At 45.5% G+C, this 20663-nt stretch overlaps 1 protein-coding gene across 1 annotated transcript in view; it reads left to right on the top strand.

Annotated features, from left to right (window-relative positions):
• DOC2B (double C2 domain beta) overlaps positions 1 to 20663 on the top strand; it is a gene marked incomplete at both ends in the record, with an annotated part of 141985 nt that overhangs the window by 64035 nt on the left and 57287 nt on the right. The window contains one exon of the mRNA XM_083379832.1: positions 13775 to 13884. Coding sequence (XP_083235958.1) covers positions 13775 to 13884 — 110 coding nt within the window. The remainder of the gene's footprint in view (positions 1 to 13774; positions 13885 to 20663) is intronic.

The raw sequence follows: 20663 nt of genomic DNA, 5'->3' as shown, positions 1-20663 counted from the left end.
GGGAAGGAAGAAAGATGGGAATGAGAAGGAAGGGAGGGAGGAAGGAGATGGGAAGTAGAAGGAAGAAAGGAGATGGGAATGAGAAAGGAAGGAAGGAAGGAGAGGGGAAGGAAGGGAGGGAGGAAGGAGATGGGAAGTAGAAGGAAGAAAGATGGGAATGAGAATGGGAAGGAAGGAAGGAGATGAGAATGGGAAGGAAGGAAGGAAGGAAGGAAGGAAGGAAGGAAGGAAGGAAAGAAGGAAGGAAGGAAGGGAGGGAGGGAGGAAGGGAGGAGGTGGGAAGGAGAAGGAAAAAAGATGGGAATGAGAAGGGAGGGAGGGAGGGAGGAGATGGGAAGTAGAAGGAAGAAAGATGGGAATGAGAATGGGAAGAAAGGAAGGAGATGAGAATGGGAAGGAAGGAAGGAAGGAAGGAAGGAAGGAAGGAAGGGAGGGAGGGAGGGATGGAGGGAGGGAGGAAGGGAGGAGGTGGGAAGGAGAAGGAAAAAAGATGGGAATGAGAAGGAAGGGAGGGAGGGAGGAGATGGGAAGTAGAAGGAAGAAAGATGGGAATGAGAATGGGAAGGAAGGAAGGAGATGAGAATGGGAAGGAAGGAAGGAAGGAAGGAAGGAAGGAAGGAAGGAAGGAAGGAAGGAAGGAAGGGAGGAAGGGAGGAGGTGGGAAGGAGAAGGAAAAAAGATGGGAATGAGAAGGAAGGGAGGGAGGGAGGAGATGGGAAGTAGAAGGAAGAAAAGAGATGGGAATGAAAAGGAAGGAAAGAGATGGGAATGAAAAGGAAGGAAGGAAGGAGGTGAGAAGGAGAGGGAAGGGAGGAAGGAAGGAAGAATGGAGGCAGAAGAGGAAAGGAGGGAAGGAAGATAGGAGGAAGAATTTTCAAACCTTTCCACAACCCCAAACTGGTTGTTAGAATAGAATAGAGCTGGAAGGGACCTTGGAGGTCTTCTAGTCCAGCCCCCTGCTCAACCAGGAGAACCTACACCATCTCAGACAAGCGACTGTCTAGCAGCTAGCCTCTTCTTGAAAACCTCCACTGTTTCCAGGTTTGCTTCTCTCTTTGGTCTGTTTCCAACCACTGTTTCTCGTCCTTCCCTCTGGTGCTTTGGTGAACAACCTGGCCCCCTCCTCTTTGTGGCAGCCCCTCAAATACTGGAAGACTGCTATCATGTGCCCCCTGTTTCTTCTTTTCTTTAACTAGCCAAACCCAAATCCCGCAGCCCTTCTTCGTATGTTTTAGTCTCCAGGCCTTGGATCCTCTCAGTTGCTCTTCTCTGAATTTTTTTTTCCAAACTCTCAAGATCATTTTTATGATATGGTGATAAAAAAAATGATTGTTTTTGTCTCTTTGCTACCCAGCTGCAGAAGCCGTGAGTTGCATCCCTGTCTTTTTTAGATTGACAGATGTTGAATGAAGGCAAATATACATGTCCCAGGAGCAAAATCATGCCACCCCTATTTCTTTTTTTTTTCTTTAGATTAGCCAAACCCAAGTCCCACAGCCGTTCTTCCTATGTTTTAGCCTCCAGGCCTTGGATCATCTTAGTTGCTCTTCTCTGGATTTTTTCCAAACTCTCAACATCTTTTTTGCGATATGGTGACCAAAATTGGCTGCAGTATTCCAGGTCTTTACTAGGGTTTGATAAAGCGGTACTAGTACCTTGATTCCGTGCCTCTGTGTATACAGCCCAGGATTGTATTCGCTTTTTCGGCTGCTGCCGCATACGGCTGGCTCACGGTCAAGGGATCGTCCACTCGGACTCCGAGGTCCCTCTCTCACAGTGGCTATTTTTGAGCCGAGTCTCGCCCAATCTGTACTTGTGCCTTTGGGTTTTTTTCTGGCTAAATGTAAAACTCTGCTTTTCTCCACATTGAAACTCATTTTGTTGGATAGGGCTGGTTGTTTCTCAAGATCTTTTTGGATCCTCAGCTTGTTCTTCTGGAGTGTTGGATAGTCCTGTCAGTTTGGTGTCATCTGCAAATTTGATGAGTTCCCCTTCAATTCCCCCATCTAAGTCATTGGTGAAGATGTTGAAGAGTCCTGGGCCTAAGACGGAACCTTGTGGTACCCCACTGCTTACTTCTCTCCATGTGGACGTAGTGCCGTTGAGGACTACTCGTTGAGTACGGTTTGCCAGCCGGCTACAGACCCATCTGGTGGTGATGTTGTCTATTCCACCTTTTTCTAGCTTACCAAGGAGTAGGTTGTGTTTATTTATTTTATTAATTGATTTATTAATTGATTTTATATATCGCCCTATTTCCGAAGGACTCCGGGCGGTTGACAGGGCAAATTAAACAATACAAATAAATACAATTATTTATTTAAAAACCTTGTGAACCGCCCTGAGTCCTACGGGAGAAGGGCAGTATATAAGTTTACTAAAATAAATAAAAATAAATACAATTAAAATAGAATTAAATTAAGACTAGCCCACGATTAAAACAAATTAAAATTTAAAATTTAAAATTAAATTAAAACCCCCTCAATCCAGGCCAGAAAGATCAAATAACCAAGTTTTCAGGTCCCGGCGAAACGAGCGAAGGTCCGGGGCAATCCGAAGTTCCACCGGCAGTTCATTCCATAGGGCAGGCGCGCCCACAGAGAATGTCCTCCCCCTGGGAATCACCCGCCGGCATTCCCTAACCGGCAGAACCCTAAGGAGGCCCTACCTGTAGGAGTGCACAGGACGATGGGAGGCTGATGCTGGCAGCAGGTGCTCCCTGAGATAATCCGGACCCATGCCATTTAGGGCTTTATAGGTCATCACCAGCCACCTTGAATCTCACCCGGAAGGGAACTGGCAGCCCTTAACTTACAGCAGTTCGTTTAGTGACCGCTCAAAGTTACAACGGCACTAAAGAAAGGGACTTAACAACCGTTTTTCAGACTTACGACCGTTGCAGCATCCCCCACGGTCCCTTGATCAAAATTCAGACGCTTGGTAACTGACTCATATTTGTGACGCTTTCATGCTCCCAGGGTCACATGATCCCCTTTTGCGACCGTCTGACAAACTAAGTCAATGGGGAAACCAGATTCATTTTACGACCGTGTTAGAATCGTAACAACCGCAGGGACCCACTTAACAACTGTGGGAAGAAAGGCCAGAAAATGAGGCCAAACTCCCTTAACAAATGTCTGACTTAGCAACAGAAATTTGGGGCCCAGCTGTGTTCGTAAATTGAGGACTACTTGCAGTAGATCACGATCTCTGCTATCCTGGCAGAATCCTTTCTTCCCCAATTTAAAATAAGTTTCCAAAAACAACCCCTCAAAAATTGCCAAATCGAAATCACCACATCCAGATTAATTTGGAGCTTCTGCTGAAAATCTCCCTTGATCTGGGATGAAATATTGAGCCTTCGTGAGGGAATTTTTTTAAAAATTATTTTCAGGGAATCCAATCACAAAGGTATAAAGTCAGAAATATGCCATTGTGTTATTTCCCCCGGGACCCCAAATTCGAGCTGGTTGTGGTGCTTAACAATTCTATTATATCCTTCAGGAGGAATATGAATTATACAGCATATTATATAAAAAACAATTTGCATGGGTGAGTGAAGAAGGATATCTAAATTAAGCAGGCCTCTTGAATCTTTGTGTGTTAATTAGTTGTGGCATTATGAACAATCGCCTTTCGGTTTGAAATGTTTGTTCCTGGTCCTTTGCCAGCTTGGCTTTCATGGATTTTTTTTTATTGCTTGTTAATTTGATCAAACCTTTGGGAGGATTTTACGAGACGGTAGGTAGGGTGTTACTGTCCTGATAGGCGACAAATAAATTGAACAAACAAGTGAACAAATTAATACATTCAACGTACCCTTTGTGTAGGTCAGGGGTAGGCAATCTTGGCTCTTTTATGACTCGTGGATTTCAGCTCCCAGAATTCCTCAGCCAGCACAGGGGAACTATGGGTCCTTTATGACTTGTGGACTTCAACTCCCAGAATTCCTGAGACAGCATTGCTCAGTATGGAAACCTATCCATTTCTCCTCAGCATGGCTGGCTCAGGAATTCTGGGAGTTGAAGTCCACGAGTCATAAAAGAGCCAAGATTGCCTACCCGTCAAGGTAATGATTTAAAAGCTAACCAGCTGATGTAAGGTAAGATGCAATGATGGGAATGACTCAGCAGGGTCTGTGTCCCTTTATGAGCCTCTGTATAAAAGGGAAAGCTCCGCTGATGTGTTCTCTCTTCCGTTTCCTGCTGTAACTGATGTGTGTTGGATCCTGCTGTATTAACACACGTATGTATACTGTCCCTGGTGTATGATATGGTAGATAGTGTAGGATAAACCACCATTTAATATAGACCACTGTTTGCGGTGTTTACTCCTGGGTTATCTCAACGCAAAAAGACTGTGCACGCTCTAACAATAGAAGCATTCATTTAGTGACCGTTTGAAGTTAGAATGACATTGGGGGAAAAAGTGACTTATGACTGATTTTTACACTTACAGCCGTGTGATCAAAATTCAGACACTTGCAACAGGCATGTATTTATGACGATTGCAGAAATGGAGTGACTGTGGCAAAAGGAAGGAGAGGTAGGACGTCTGTGGAGATTCTCAGTCATCCAGGTCGGGGCTGTCCCGAAGGTGCTTTTTCAAGAGGCAACTGGACTTTCTTTGTTCTTCTTTGAAGACGTTTCGCTTCTCATCCAAGGAGCTTCTTCAGCTTGGACTGGATAGTGGGGAATGGAAGGATTTATACTCCTTGCAGACGGCTGGTCGTTTGCCTTCTTTTAGAGAGTCGTTGAGGCTGCTTGGAGATTTATTGGTGACACAGGAGAACAAACCCACCAGGACAAGATTCAGCAGTCCCTCTGCATTTAAAAGAGTAAAGGCCACACAGAAAGCAATGCTCTAGCAACTGCAAATGCATCACACAAGCAGCCCAATGTGTTCCACATCGTGTGCTTGCTTACTCTCTTATCATCCCTTCCTCTCCAATGTAATAAAATGTAATAAACCTTTATTGTCAAAGTACAACATGTGTACATTGAGATTAGCTGAGCCTCCCCCCGTGCTCTCTCCCCCCAACACACAGTGACAACAAACCCTCCATCCTACCACACCATGTGAATCAACTACACCACACACCGGCCTCCCAAGTCAATTCTGCATAAGTTCACAGAGATTATTTCCCGTTCAAAAGCCTAAAAGCCCACCGATAAAAGCTATTTTTCAGCCTGTTGGTACGGCTGGCTATATTCCTATATCTCCTACCGGATAGGAGGAGAGTAAAGAGATACCGTCCAGGGTGTGAGTCCTCCCTGAGAATCTTCCTCACTCTTCCAAAGCAGCGGGGCCTGGCGAGGTCATCCAGTGGTGTCAGGGGACAGCCCACGATGTCTTGTGCTGTGCTCACCACCCTCTGTAATGCCTTCCTATCCGCGGCTGTCAGGCCAGCATACCAAACCACAATACCATACGAGAGGACGCTCTATAGTAGACCGGTAAAAGAGGGCCATTAGCTGTTGTTCTACCCTGTTCTTCCGCAAGACCCTGAGGAAGTGAAGCCTCTGTTGGGCCTTTCTGGCCACCTGGGTTGTGTTAACTTTCCAGGTCAGATCCTCACAGAGGTAGACTCCCAGAAATTTAAAGGAGGAAACTCTCTCCACACAGTCCTCCCCGATGTAAAGTGGGGCAGGTTCCTCCTTTTTTCTCCGGAAGTCTAACTCCATTATGCGAGTGGGGGGGGGGGAAGAAAGACAAAAAAATTAAGTTAGAGAATGAAAAGATTGCTTACAGAAGTTGCTTGTTTGTTTGTTTTCTTCACCTGCCTCATAACATCTCCGTTCTGGGGGGGGCGCTCGAAAACCCCCCCAAAACCAAGCAATCTCTTCAGGCAATCTCTCCTGTGCTTGACCTGTTTTTTTTTCTTTTTTTAAATGTGAGCAACTGTAAAGTGATGCCTGTTGTGTGCAAAAATCCTAACTATGCACACAGGGGTAGAATTAGTGGTGACAAATGAGGGAAAAGTTGTTGGAGTAATTGGGGAGCAGAACGACAGAGGTGGAGAAACAGTGCGCATTTGTTGTGAGAAATAGAACCGAATAGAGCTGGAAGGGACCTTGGAGGTCTTCTAGTCCAGCCCCCTGCTCAAGCAAGAGATCCTATACCCATAGCAGGAGAATCTATCCAGGGATAGGCAACCTTGGCTCCTTTAGGACTTGTGGACTTCAACTCCCAGAATTCCTGAGCCAGCCATGCTGAGGAGAAAAGGAGAGGTTTCCATGCTGAGACATGCCGGCTCAGGAATTCTGGGAGTTGAAGTCCACAAGTCATAAAAGAGCTGTGGTTGCCTACCCCTGGTCTAGGCCTAGGCCGCTTTATGACTCGTGGACTTCAACTCCCAGAATTCCTGAGCCAGCCACGCTGAGGGAAAAGGGAGAGGTTTCCATGCTGAGCCATGCTGGCTCAGGAATTCTGGGAGTTGAAGTCCACGAGTCATAAAAGAGCCGTGGTTGCCTACCCCTGGTCTAGGCCTAGGCCGCTTTATGACTCGTGGACTTCAACTCCCAGAATTCCTGAGCCAGCCACGCTGAGGGAAAAGGGAGAGGTTTCCATGCTGAGCCATGCTGGCTCAGGAATTCTGGGAGTTGAAGTCCACGAGTCATAAAAGAGCCGTGGTTGCCTACCCCTGGTCTAGGCCTAGGCCGCTTTATGACTCGTGGACTTCAACTCCCAGAATTCCTGAGCCAGCCACGCTGAGGGAAAAGGGAGAGGTTTCCATGCTGAGCCATGCTGGCTCAGGAATTCTGGGAGTTGAAGTCCACGAGTCATAAAAGAGCCAAGGTTGCCTACCCCTAATCTATACCAAGAAAGGTCAGCAGCATGTTAGGATTCATAAGAAATGTGGGGAAAATAAAAAAGCCAGCATCATAATGTTCTAATAAAAGCCACTGAATAGAAAACATCTGGGATGTACAATGTAGATAGTCCTCAATTTATGACTGGAATTGAGCCATTGCTCCGTTGCTAAGCGAGAAAATTGCTGAATTTTGTCCCATTTTACGACCTTTCTTGCCACCGTTGTTAAGTGAATTATTGCAGTTGTTAAGTGAGGAACCCGGTTGTTAAGTGAATCCGGCTTCCCCCCCATTGACTTTGCTTGTCAGAAGGTCACAAAAGGGGATCACGTGACACCCCCCTCGGGAGACTGTGACCATCATAAGTACGAGTCAGCTGCCAAGCGATGCTGTAACGGTCGTATGTGTAAAAAATGATGATAAGTCACTTTTTTCAGTAAGGTTGTAACTTAGAACGGTCACTAAATGAGTGATTGTAAGTCAAGGACTGCCTGCATGAGTTCTTTATAAAAATAATAAAGGCAGGATAAATATATATATATATATATATATATATATATATATATATATATATATATATATATATATATATATATATATATATATATATATTAAAAAAGGTAAAATATTCAGCAGCCCTTTTGCAACTTGCGCTGATTTGCATAGACCCAGTTAAACTGCTTGGGTGAAGCTCATCTGGATTCCGCTTTCACTTTTTGCGCTAAAGTCTTGATATTTTTTCCCCCCAGCCGTGGTAGAACTTTCTCATAGATTGATAGATTGTCGTTTTGACACGGTCTTTCTATTTTAATCCGTTGCAGAGGGTGTGCATCTGCTCGAAGGCCTTGTGTTGCTTTTCATAACGGTGCAGAAAGGCCGATAAATCAGAGTTGTGAGATGGGCAGCAAATAAATTTCATAGTAATAATAAAAAAAAACTGTCTTTCAAAGTGGCCAATCCCCCACCCAACAGGATAAAAAAATGCATTCATATTTATTTATAAGCTGTGGTTTATTTTATTTATTTTTGGTCAAGGTGTCTCTAAAACAGGGGTCCCCAACCTGTGGGCCGCGGCCCACTACTGGGCCGCGGTTGCTTGGCTACTGAGCTGCATGAAGGAATGGCCAGTGGACATGCACACGCGCGTGCACTCACCCCCCTCAAACTCGCGCTAGCACCGCCCTGAGCATCCCGCCGGCGCTAGCACCACCCCATTTTGAGCTTCCCACCGGCACTAGTGCCGTGCCGAGCATCCTGCTGGTGCTAGCACCACTCTGCCCTGAGCATCCCACCGGCAGTAGCACCACGCCTAACATCCCGCCAGCGCTAGCATTGCCCTGCTCCACCATCGAGTGTCCCACCGGCACTAGCGCCGCCCCGAGCATCCCGCCGATGCTAGCACCATCCCGCCCCGGAGGATCCCACCGGCACTAGTGCTGCCCCATTTGCACCACTCGTGCCCATGCAGCCCTGTTTGCATGTGCACGTGCACTTGCGTCTGGCTGTTTGCATGTGCGCATGCACTCGTGCAGGGCCCATTTGTGTGCATGCACAGGGAGGTCATTTTTGCATGGACGCGCACATGAGCCATTTGTGCTTAAGCCCGTAGTGGTGGCTGCCTCCCTTTCCGGGCCGCCAAACCAAAAAAGATGGAGACCTCTGCACTAAAATACTCAGGGAAATATGTGTTTGGGGGAAAAGTCTGCTAATTCGCTAAGTGCAGATAGTCCTCAATTTACAGCATTGGTTTAGTGACCGTTCAAAGTTACAACGGCACTGGAAAAAGTGACTTAGGACCATTTCTCACACTGAACGACCACTGCAGCATCCCTTGGCAACTCTACTCGTATGAATGACGCTTGCCTGGAGTTGTGCGATCCCTTTTGTGACCTTCCGACCAGCAAAGTCAACAGGGAAGCCAGATTCGCTTAATGACCGCACGATTCACTTAACGACTGCAGCGATTCGCTTACACAACAGTGGCAAGCAAGGTCGTAAAATGGGGCAACCCGCCCCCCCCGGCATAACGGCTGTAAGGCCCAGCTGTGATCGTAAGTCGAGGACTACCTGTATATGCTTGGGCCAAAAAAAGCTGCTAATTAGCTGAGCAAATTAATTGAGTATTCAGCACTCCTCTCCAAGCCGAAAACCATGATATTAAATCAATAAATACAAATTCCTCCTCCCTTCAGAAGCGGAGCCGTGGAGTTAATGAGCACATATCAGCCACTTTATCTTCCTGACATGTCTTGAAGTAGGTTAAGCCAAGGGATGATGACATGCTTTGAAGTAAATTAATACAAGTGTTTGGGAGGTGAGCAAAAATAACAAAGGGTAGACAGAACAATCACAGCCCAGCCAACTCTGACATGCTCGTTTAAACAAAATTACTTGTCATTAATAATGGGAGCTTCCCTGCCTTCCCTCTGACTCCGTTTTTCTCAATCTCAATCAGAATAGAGTTGGGAAGGGACCTTGGAGGTCCTCTAGTCCAGCCCCCTCCTCGAGCAGGAGACCCTATACCAGCGATGTCGAACCTTTTAGAGACCGAGTGCCCAAACCGCAACCCAAAACCCACTTATGTATCGTCGGGTGCCGGGTGGGCGTGGCCCATTGGGTGGGCGTGGCTGCAGTGGTAACGGCAGACTGGGTGGGACTAAAAAGTTCAATCAATCAATTCCAACTTTGCGAGATCTTTTTTTTTCCCCGCGAGAAGTTGAAATTGATTGATTGAACCTTTTTTTTTTTTTTTTTGCACACGGCGGCGGAGGCCTAAAGCGAAAATGTTTTATAAAACCCAGCTGAAGGCCTAGGACTTGGGCGACGGCGCGCGTGCCCACAGAGAGGGCTCTCAGCGTACCCCCTGTGGCACGTGCGCCATAGGTTCACCACCACAGCCCTATATCTTTTCAGATGGATAGCTGTCCAGTTTCTTGAATTCCCCCCCCCTTTCTTTCTGTTCTCCTACCGATTTAAAAGCTTACCCCCGTAGAAGAAAAGAAATCAGTTCCGCAAATGTCATGAAATCCTGATTCAAACGTTTATTTCAAAAGGGGATCCATCTTCTTAAAGGGGAGGGCGCCAGATGCACAAGAGACGGAGTTAAGTCACGAAACATGGTTATATTTTCTTTGCAGGCAGTCCTCGACGTACGACCACAGTCGAGCCCAAAATTTCCGTTGCTAAGCGAGACATTTGTTGAGTGGGTTTTGCCCCAGTTTTAGACTTTTCTTGCCCCAGCCGTTAAGCGAATCACTGCACTTGATAAGTTAGTAATTCGGTCGTTAAGTGAATCTGGTTTTCTTATTGAGTTTGAGTGTCAGAAGGTCACCCAAAAAGGGATCACGTGACCCCGGGACGCCACGGCCGTCATAAATACGAGTCAGTTGCCACTGCAACTGGGGATGCTGCAAAGGTCGTCAGTGTGAAAAACGGTCCCAGGTCACTTTCCCCCCCCAGTGTCCATTGTAACTTTGAACGGTCATTAAACAAACTGTTGTAAGCTGAGGACCACTTACCTGTATTTTCTGCATAATTCCGCACGGGCGGCTTCATTCTGGCACCGTCGTGTTTTGCTGCAGACTTGATGCCCTTTGGAAATGCCAAAAGGAGATAGATATACAGCTGGAGCCAAGAAGTTGCCAAGAATTACGCTACGCTGACCTTTTTGTAAAAAAAAAAAGACATAATCAGGATCCTATGCAAAACCTTGCGTGGGGTGGATTGTAACAGTAAGGAAAGGGGAAAAAAAGGTAGTTAAGGAGAGTGTAATAGGGTTCCCGACCCTTTAAAACGTCTCCGTAACTCAGCAGGATAATAATATATTGCTGGCATTCCGTGGAATTGCTGCTGTGGTTTATTTCCTGGGCGTTTTTCTTCTTCTTCTTGAAAATTAAGCATCAGACCTGCCCCGGTCCAATCCCTTAGGACTTTTTTTTTATTAAAAAGTTTTACAATACATTTTATCTTTAACAAACCAAAAAAAAAAAACCCTCCCAACCCCCTCCCCTCCCACCCTCTTCCCCCTCCCCAACCCCTCCCTCCCTTTCCCCTCCCCCCCCACTTCCCAGAGCAAAATACAGGGTATAAAAATACAAACAATTATAATCTAACTTATGCAAACAATCCTAAACTATTTAGACTTTTGAACTTTAACTCATATAGATAAACTCCAAACATATATATATATATATCATATCAATGATTATTCAAATACAAAATAATACTTTTCAATCTAATTCCCAATAAAAAACAATCCCAGATAAAACAATTTATATCAATTGTCTAAAACTGTTCCTCTTTCCAACTAAGCTTTAAATTCATATTATCCTAATATATTATACAACTTAAAATACCATAGATTATTTTCCAAACTTAATTTTTTTTTCTTATATATAATCACATCATTCTTGTATTCTTATATTCTATTACCTATTCCAATATTACCCATAAAAATATTACAAATTAACTTCAAACACAAATAAAACAATTTATATCAATTTTATAAAACTATTCTCCTATCCAACTAAGCTTTAACATACTAAAACCAGGTTTATACAACCTTCCCTTAGGACTTTCATTTGGTCGAAAGAGGACTGGTTGCAGAAGAATCAGGCACTGGAACTAAAATTTTCCCGTGCCAAAAGAGTGACATGATAGCAGTCTTCCGCTATTTGAGGGGCTGCAAAAAAGAAGAGGGGGGGGGGTGTCAACTTGTTTCCCAAAGTACCAGACGATGGCAAGACAAGAAATGATGGATGGCTCTGCATCAAGGAGAGAAGCAACCTGGAATTAAGGAGAAACTTTTCTAACAGCCAGGACAATTAACCAGTCAGTGGAACAACTTGCCACCGGAAGTTGTGAGTGTTCGAACACGGGAGGTTTTTAAGAAAAGATCGGACAGCCATTTGTCTGAAATGGTATAGGGTTTCCTGCCTCAGCAGGGGGTTGGACTAGAAGACCTCCAAGGTCCCTTCCAGCTCTGTTCTGTTTCTAGTGTTCCCCTCATCCCAGGCCCCCCACCCCCCCTGACCAGTTCATCTTCAGCCAATAGTGGTTTTCCCCTAAGTCTTTTGGGAATGCTGAGCCTCGGTGGAGCAGTGGGCGAATGCCTCCATAAGTAACCCCAGCTGCCTACAATTAGTGCAGGTTCACATCCCACCAGGCTCAAGGTTGACTCAGCCTTCCATCCTTTCGAGGTAGGTAAAATGAGGACCCAGATTGTTGGGGGCAATTAAGCTGACTTTGTAATAATGCCGCTTGGGGTGTGTGTGAAAGCCCTAACAAGCAGGCATACACATAGAATGAAGGCTACTGCTAAGCTTGTAAGCCGCCCTGAGTCTTCGGAGAAGGGCGGGATATAAATGGAATTAAAATAAATAAAATAAAAATAAATGTTCGAGGTAGTCCACTTACTACATTTCAGTAAAAGTTTTTATTTGATTAACTTATAAAATACAAAAAGCAAACATTCAACCGTCCTTTTGCAACTTGGGCTGATTTGCATGGTCCCACATGAGTTATTTGGGAGGGGGGGGAAAGTGGGGTATAAATAAATAAATAAATTTTAAAGCAGGGGCTGCTTTGCATTGGATTGGTTCCAAAGGTGGAACCGTTTCAGAAAGCTTCTGTGATTTATCCTGCCCGTCTTTTAATTTCTACTTTTATTGTTGACGTGCTTAATATCTGGTGGTGCGGCATTTATCACTTTTATGGACCATTGGACCACGGAGGCTTTAATTGTATTTTTTTTTTGCTGTTCGACATCACCCAACGAGTGTTTGATTGCGGTGGGATAGAAACGTGAGACATAAATAAACAAGACGTGATTGCAAATCTAAACGCAGGGATTTGCACAAAACTAAATAAAGGAAATTTGAAAGGCGTCAGTGTACTAAAACACCTGAAGCAAAGGATGGCCTTTCGGAACTTAATCTGTTCTCTTGCACGAACTCCCATTAGCTAGTGTAGTCTGTTGATTAAGGCACCAGGATAGAAGCCAGGAGACACTGAATTCTAGTCCCACCTTAGACATGAAAGCCATTGGGTGATTTTGGACCAATCAGCAAGAGAGGTTAAGTTCTAGTCCCACCTTAGACATGAAAGCCAGTTGGGTGACTTTGGGCCAATCACCAGGAGAGGGTGAGTTCTAGTCCCACCTTAGTCATGAAAGCCAGTTGGGTGACTTTCAGCCAATCAGCAGGAGAGGGTGAGTTCTAGTCCCACCTTAGTCATGAAAGCCAGTTGGGTGACTTTGGGCCAATCACCAGGAGAGGATGAGTTCTAGTCCCACCTTAGACATGAAAGCCAGTTGGGTGACTTTGGGCCAATCACCAGGAGAAAGTAAGTTCTAGTCCCACCTTAGTCATGAAAGCCAGTTGGGCGACTTTGGGCCAATCACCAGGAGAGGGTGAGTTCTAGTCCCACCTTAGACATGAAAGCCAGTTGGGTGACTTCGGGCCAATCACCAGGAGAGGGTGAGTTCTAGTCCCACCTTAGACATGAAAGCCAGTTGGGTGACTTTTGGCCAATCACCAGGAGAGGATGAGTTCTAGTCCCACCTTAGACATGAAAGCCAGTTGGGTGACTTTGGGCCAATCACCAGGAGAGGGTGAGTTCTAGTCCCACCTTAGACATGAAAGCCAGTTGGGTGACTTTGGGCCAATCACCAGGAGAGGGTGAGTTCTAGTCTCACCTTAGACATGAAAACTCAACTAGATGGTGAGTTCTAGTCCTGCCTTAGGCGGATGTCTTTGGGCCAATCACCAGGAGACACAGTGAGTTCTAGTCCCGCCTTAGGCATGAAAGCTGTCAGGCTGAGTTTGGGGCGGTAACTCAGCCCAGTCCACCTCACCGGGTTGTTGTTCTGGGAAAAATGCATAGGAAGGAGTATTCCCTGCGTTATTTATAAAAGGAATAAAAGCGGGATATGAATCGACTGTTTTCTTTTTTTCCCTGCCCAGGCGAACAAACTGAGGACCAAAACTTTGCGGAATACATTAAATCCCACTTGGAATGAAACCCTCACATACTACGGGATCACCGACGAAGACATGATCCGCAAAACGCTCAGGTGAGTCTGCGACAGTCTCAGGACAGGTAGACCAGACAAGAAACACAACCAGGTAAGCTAATTCCACTTTATTATAAGGCTAGGGCAGGGCTAGGCAACCTTGGCTCTTTTAGGACTCGTGGACTTCAACTCCCAGAATTCCTGAGCCAGCCTAGCTCAGCATGGGAACCTCTCCAGTTCTCCTCAGCATGGCTGGCTCAGGAATTCTGGGAGTTGAAGTCCACGAGTCCTAAAAGAGCCAAGGTGGCCTACCCCTGGGCTAGGGGAACAGAATTTCTCAAATCTGAAAGTACAAGTCTTCCGCAGTCTCCTTTGCAGCCTGAGAAATTAGGGAGAAACGTTTTTCTGGCCAAGGACAGGTCTACATAACCCAAGCTGGACGATGTTGTTTCTCTGCGTCATATAATCTATGTGAGTCTATGCATAATTCTGCATTTATTTATTTATTTTTGTCATAGTCGTGTAGTGCATATCGGAGGTGGAGACCTTTCTTGAGAGCTGCATGCAACGAAATTTTATTTTAATGTACGCCGATTAGGGTACATTCAAAGTGACAATAAAGTTATTCATTATTCAGTATTCGTTGTTCTATTCGTTTTCTGAGTCTCTTCGTCTCTCCGTTATGCAGCTGAGGGCTGACCTGTCTCTTATCTGATTATTTTCATAGGCAGCATTGCTTCTTTCTGTATGCCAAGGTCGTTCCCACATACCATTACAAGTAGCCTCTGACTTAACGACCACAACTGAGCCCCAAATTTCTGAGACCGTTGTCAGCTGAGTTTTGCCCCATTTTACGACCTCAGCTTGCCACCGTTGTTACGTGAATCACTGCACTTTGTTAAGTGAATCTGGCTTCCCCACTGATACTGCCGGTCAGAAATTCGCAAAAGGTGACCCCAGGGATGCTGCCACGGTCATAAATGCGACTCAGTTGCCAAGCAACACTGCCACGGTCATAAGTATGAGTCAAGTTGCTAAGCGTCTGAGTTTCGATCACGTAACCAGGGGGGGATGCTGCAAGAGTTATACGTGTGAAAAATGGTCGTAAGTCACTTTTTCCAGTGCCGTTCCTACGTTTGAATGGTCACTAAATGAACGGTTGTAAATTGAGGACTATTTGTACTGTCAGAGCCCTGTTTGGCTTGTACAACCGTTGGCCGAGCCTGGCTTGCGAATTGTTTAAATCTCCCTTTGATGGTGTAGAAAGAAAGAAAAAAAAATCATCGGGGTCCAGTCCAAGCCGGGAATAAACAAAATGGAGACTGCTTTAGAAAGATGGTTGCAGTTTATTGAAGAGGGAGTGGTGGGTTTTTATACCTTCCGGGGCTTTGGGGGTTGTTTCCTGTTCCTGTTTGAGGCTTTGTATTTCCTGTGTCATGTATTTTGACCTGAATCTGAGTGTCCCCTTTTGGTATTGGTGGGTTCATCCTATTTAATTTTATTTTTATCTTAATTTCTGTACTTATTATATGTTTGTTGTTAGCTGCCCTGAGTCCTTCGGGAGATAGGGTGGGATATAAATCCCATTAATAATAATAAATTAATAATAAATTATATCCCCAAACGTCATGTCTTTTAGAGTTTGGGTAGGGTATGTAGATTTTAGGGGTCTTTGTCTTCCTAATCTTCTAGCTTCCCGACTCTTCCTGAATGGATTATTACAGTGATGGCAAACCTTTTAGAGTCTGAGTGCCCAAACTGCAACCCAAAACGCACTTATGTATCGCAAAGTGCCAACACGGCAATTGAACCTGAATACTGAGGTTTTAGTTTAGAAAAAAAACAACAACTCATACATTAACATCTTTTGTCTTTAAAAAAAGTGACAAAGCTTTCAATGATGCAAACAACTTTGTACTGAAAAGTAAAGGTTTGCATTTGGCATGCTTTTGAACAATTAATGGGGTTTTTGCTGTTGTATGCATGCTGATCATTTGTCTGACCTTGGCTCATACTTTGTAAGTTTGAGGGCAATACATGCAGCACTCAGGTCATCTGTTAGTCTGTTTCTGGTGTCAGACTTGATATAATTCAAAGCTGAAAACAGCGGGCTCGCTCTGGAGGCTTGTTTTGGCTAGGAAGGGGCTTGAAAAATGGCTTTTTCTGCGAAAACTTAGCCAAAGAGCGAGGTGCGCGTGCCCACAGACAGGGCGCCGAGTGCCCCCCTCTGGCACGCATGCCATAGGTTCGCCACCACTGAATTATTACAATCTGTATTTCTAAAAGCTGGTCTGATTTCTGCTTGGGGCAGAGAGACTTGTGGGTGGTGGTTTCTGCCTAAGATTTTCTATTATTCCTTTGGGGAAATATATTTTGCCTTTTAAATATTCCCCCAAATATTTCTTTCTCTGGGGAGGCTGACTTCCCACAGCGGACTACTTCAAAACTGTCCAGTGGCTAGCCATTTTCCCAAAGCGTAAAATATATTTTTCCCGACAATGTTGTTGTTGTTAGCTGCAAAGTCGTGTCCGACCCATCGTGACCCTATGGACAACGTTCCTCCAGGCCTTCCTGTCCTCCACCATCTTCTGGAGTCCCTTTAAGCTCACGCCTACTGCTTCAGTGACTCCATCCAGCCACCTCATTCTCTGTCGTCCCCTTCTTCTCTTGCCCTCCACCTTTCCCAGCATGAGGCTCTTCTCCAGTGAGTCCTTCCTTCTCATTAGGTGGCCAAAGTATTTGAGTTTTAGCTTCAGGATCTGGCCTTCTAAAGAGCAGTCAGGGTTGATCTCCTTTAGGACTGACCGGTTTGATCGCCTTGCAGTCCAAGGGACTCGCAGGAGTCTCCTCCAGCACCATATAGCTCAAAGGCCTCAATTCTTTGGCGTTCGGCCTTTCTTATGATCCCGACAATGCCTGAGCTTAAAGCCGATTTACCTTTCCTTTCCCCAGCCAATTTCTTAACGTATATCCCCCCCCTCTTTCTCATCTCGGTAAATTCTCAGCTTTTGCAAAAAAAAACAAAACACACACCACACCCCTAACTTGTCTTACCTGGAAACACGCTGGGGAGATTTTCGGCGCCCGGTTGTTGAAAATGCAAATGAGTTATTCAGTTTTAATTAGCTTATAACTCCGGAACATCCTCATCTAGCAATTGGAGGACGGCTGGATGCGATCAAAGGCGTGGTGACTTGATTTTAATTTCCAGGGGATTTTCATTTTTAAACGCCTCTGCTTTGTATTTTTATTAGGCAGTTTAAGGATGGAAATGTTTTCGGCAGAGGAGGAAGTAATAAAATACAAATCAGGGATTTAAAACGAAGTCATAAAATGCCAGTCAGGGATTTGGAAATGTCAAGGAAATTATCGCTTGCTAATATAGCATTATTTAGCTGTAAATAATTGAGGCTGCCTCAGAGAAATGAGGAGCATATAACTGTAAATGTAATAAGAAAGAAAGAAAAATAAAAGACTGAGTAAATTATATAGGTAGTCCTCGGCTTACGACCACAGCAGAGCCCGCAATATCCGTTGCTGACTGAGACAGTTGTTAAGTGAATTTTGCCCCATTTTAAGACCTTTCTTTGCCGCAGTCGTTAAGTGAATCACTGCAGTTGTTAAGTTACCAACACAGTTGTTAAGTAAATCTGGTTTCCTCTGTTGACTTTGCTTGTCAGAAGGTCGCAAAAGGGGATCACATGACCGTCATAACTATGAATCAGTGGCCAAACATCTGAAATTGGATCACGTGACCATGGGGGACACTGCGACAGTTGTAAGTGCGGAGAAGGTCAGAAGTCCCTTTTTTCCAGTGCCATTGTAACTTTGGACGGTCATTAAACGAAACTGTTGTAAACTGAGACCTACCTGGGCTTAGGGGTAAATAACTGAGGCCTCTCAGAGTCGCCTCAAACCCCGAGATTTACAGAAGCTGTAAATTTAATGATAAATAATAATAATAACAACAGCAATAATAATGATAATAAAGTTGGAAGGGATCTTGGAGGTCATCTAGTCCAACCCCCTGGTCAGGCAAGAAACCTGGGGGGAAAAAAACTTGAGTACTGGATATTATCCAGGTATCCCTTTAAGAGATTAAGAATTCCAGAGAGGTTGCGATGAATTTTTATGTGTGAATAATGTGATGTTCGATTTAGTGCAGATTGTAAATTAATACCAGGAGGTGTTTAACGCGACCCAAATCCACTTAATGTGCGGTTGTGGCTGGGGATTTTGATGCCGCTAATCATCTTCTTCGCAAAATGGCAAAAAAACCCAAAACCTTGTCAGAGGAAAAACAGCACAGTTAGTCCTCAGCTTACGACCACAATGGGGCCCAAATTTTCTGTCTTTTAAGGGAGACATTTGTGAAGTGAGTTTCGCTCCATTTTAGGACCGTTCTTGCCTCCATCGTTAAGTGAATCACTGCAGTTGATAAAGCGAGTCACGCACGGTTGTTAAGTGAACCCAGCTTCCCCGTTGACTTTGCTTGCCAGAAGGTCGCAAAAAGGGGATCACGGGACCACCGGGACCGCTGCGACCGTCATAAATACGAGTCAGTTGTCTAGTGTCCGAATTTTGATCACGTGACCCTGGAGATGCTGCAAAGGTCGTAAGTGTGAAAACTGGTCATAGGTCCGTTTTTTCACTGCCGTTGTAACTTTGAACGGTCACTAAATGAAGCATTGTAATCTGAGGACTCCCTATACATTTTTTTTTAAATGCTTTGTCAGTCTCAGCTTATCTTCCGGAATGACATTTAGATTTTTGTTTTCATTTTGCTTTCTCTGACATCGCTGGGATTTTGCTTACCATCAATTTAATTGATAAGTATCTGTTTTCGCCGCTCTATTTTATTAATATGCATATAAACATTTGCACGGAAACGTTTTTATTGCCTGTTTGCTTTTGAGCTGGAAACGATTACCCTGTTTTCCATAGCAATAAAAGTAGTCCTCAGCTTACGACGGCAACTGGCAACTTCAGTTTCTAAGCGAGGCGGCTCTTCAGTGTGTCTCGCCCGATTTTACAGCCTTTTTTGCCAGTTGTTAAGTGAATTGCTGCTGTTCTGAAGTGAATCACGCGGTCATTAAACGAATCCAGCTCCCTGCCATTGACTTAGCTTGTCGGAAGCCGGCTGGGAAGATCGCAAAGGGTGATCACAGGTCGTTGGGACGCTACAACCGTCGCAAGTACATGCCAGTTGCCAAGCCTCTGAATTTTGGTCACGTGACCATAGGGAGGCTACAACGGTTGTAAGTGTGGAAAAAACATTCATATGTCACTTTTTTCGGTGCCGTTGTAACTTCAATCACTAAACGAATGGTTGTAAGTGGAGGACCACCTGTATTGAAAGAGGCCCCGTCTCTTGGTCCCATCAGGTTTTGCAGAAATGCAAAGCAGGTAGTCCTCGACTTACAACCATTTGTTTAGTGATCGTTCGGAGTTACAACGGGACTGAAAAAGTGACTTGGGACCGTTTTTCACACCTAACGACCGTAGTAGCATCCCCATCATGGTCACGTGATCAGAATTCACATTTTTGTCAACTGATTCGTATTTATGACGGTCGTAGCGTCCCCGGGGTCAGGCGATCCCCTCGTGCGACCTTTTGACCAGCAAAGTCAATGGTGGAAGCCAGATTCACGTAACCACCCTTGTTACTAAGTTAGCAACTGCAGTGATTCCCTTAACGGCTGTGGCAAGGAAAGTTGTAAAGTGGAGCAAAAGTCACTTAACCCATCTTTGGCTTAGCAGGAGAAATTTGGGGTTCCCTCGCGGCCATAACCCGAGGACTACCTTGCACTCTTGCAGGTTTTTGTCGAATTTAGACTTTCCGTTTGCAAAAACCTTTGCTTTCAGATCTCGCCCTGCTCTCCCTCCGGGTGTTGTGACTCAGGGCCAGCCTGTGGGTCCGACAGCCGGCTCCGATGTATCGGATGACTCAGATGAGGGGGAGGAGGGAAACGAACCGGCTGATGATGGTTTGGAGGCTTTGCAGAGCCCTCAGCCGGGGACCTCTTCTCAGCTGCGTGAGCCCGAGAGTGCGGAGGAAGATGACCCACAGCTGGCCCTGTTCAAGGACGCCCGACGCAGGAGGCAGTCGAGCAGGAACAAACAAAGAAAGGCTGTGGGACTCCTCGGGAGGAGGCACAGGGAGACCACGCCCTGAGCTCTCTATAAAAGGAGTGTTTGGGGAGGGGCTGGTTGCTGAAAGCAACTTTTCCGCTTGAGAAGACAAGCTCTAGTGTTTTTGTTAACTGCGTAATAAATCTTGGCAGATGCCTTTTAGCCTTGGACGCTCTCCAGTCTCTTCTTTCTGAATAGGGGTTTGCCTTATTACAAGGCCAGAAGAGGGCTGGTTCAGAACACCGGGCTCATGAAATCGAAACTTTGCATTTGGCCTTTTAGACCCGTAATTTATTCTGGGTCTTCTCACCCAGGACCCCCAACTTGCTTTCTCAGCAGCCATGTGGGGGGGGCGGGGCGGGGAAAGAGCTGGCGTTATCCCAGCTCGTCCTTTTTTGGCACCCGATAAATCCCCTGTGACAGCTGCTTGATATACAGGGAAAGGAGCGTGATCTCTTTAGCTGGCGCTTTTATCTCCCCGCGGAAGTGCACAAGGGGCTGCCAAGTGCAAGGCGCAAGATTAAAGAGGCTTGCGGAAGGAGGTCAACGCAGGGGAAACGGGGCAGAAGTGGAACAACCTGCCTCCAGAAGTGGTGAATGCTCCAACCCTGGAAGTTTTTAAGAAGAGACCGGACAGCCATTTGTCCAAAATAGTATAGGGTTTCCTGCCCGAGCAAGGGGTTGGACTAGATGACCACTAAGGTCCC

This window comes from Vipera ursinii (assembly GCF_947247035.1).
Source record: "Vipera ursinii genome assembly, chromosome: 1".
Lineage (NCBI taxonomy): Eukaryota > Metazoa > Chordata > Lepidosauria > Squamata > Viperidae > Vipera > Vipera ursinii.
Note: the sequence above shows the minus strand (reverse complement) of the source record. Positions and strands in the feature narration are given on the sequence as shown.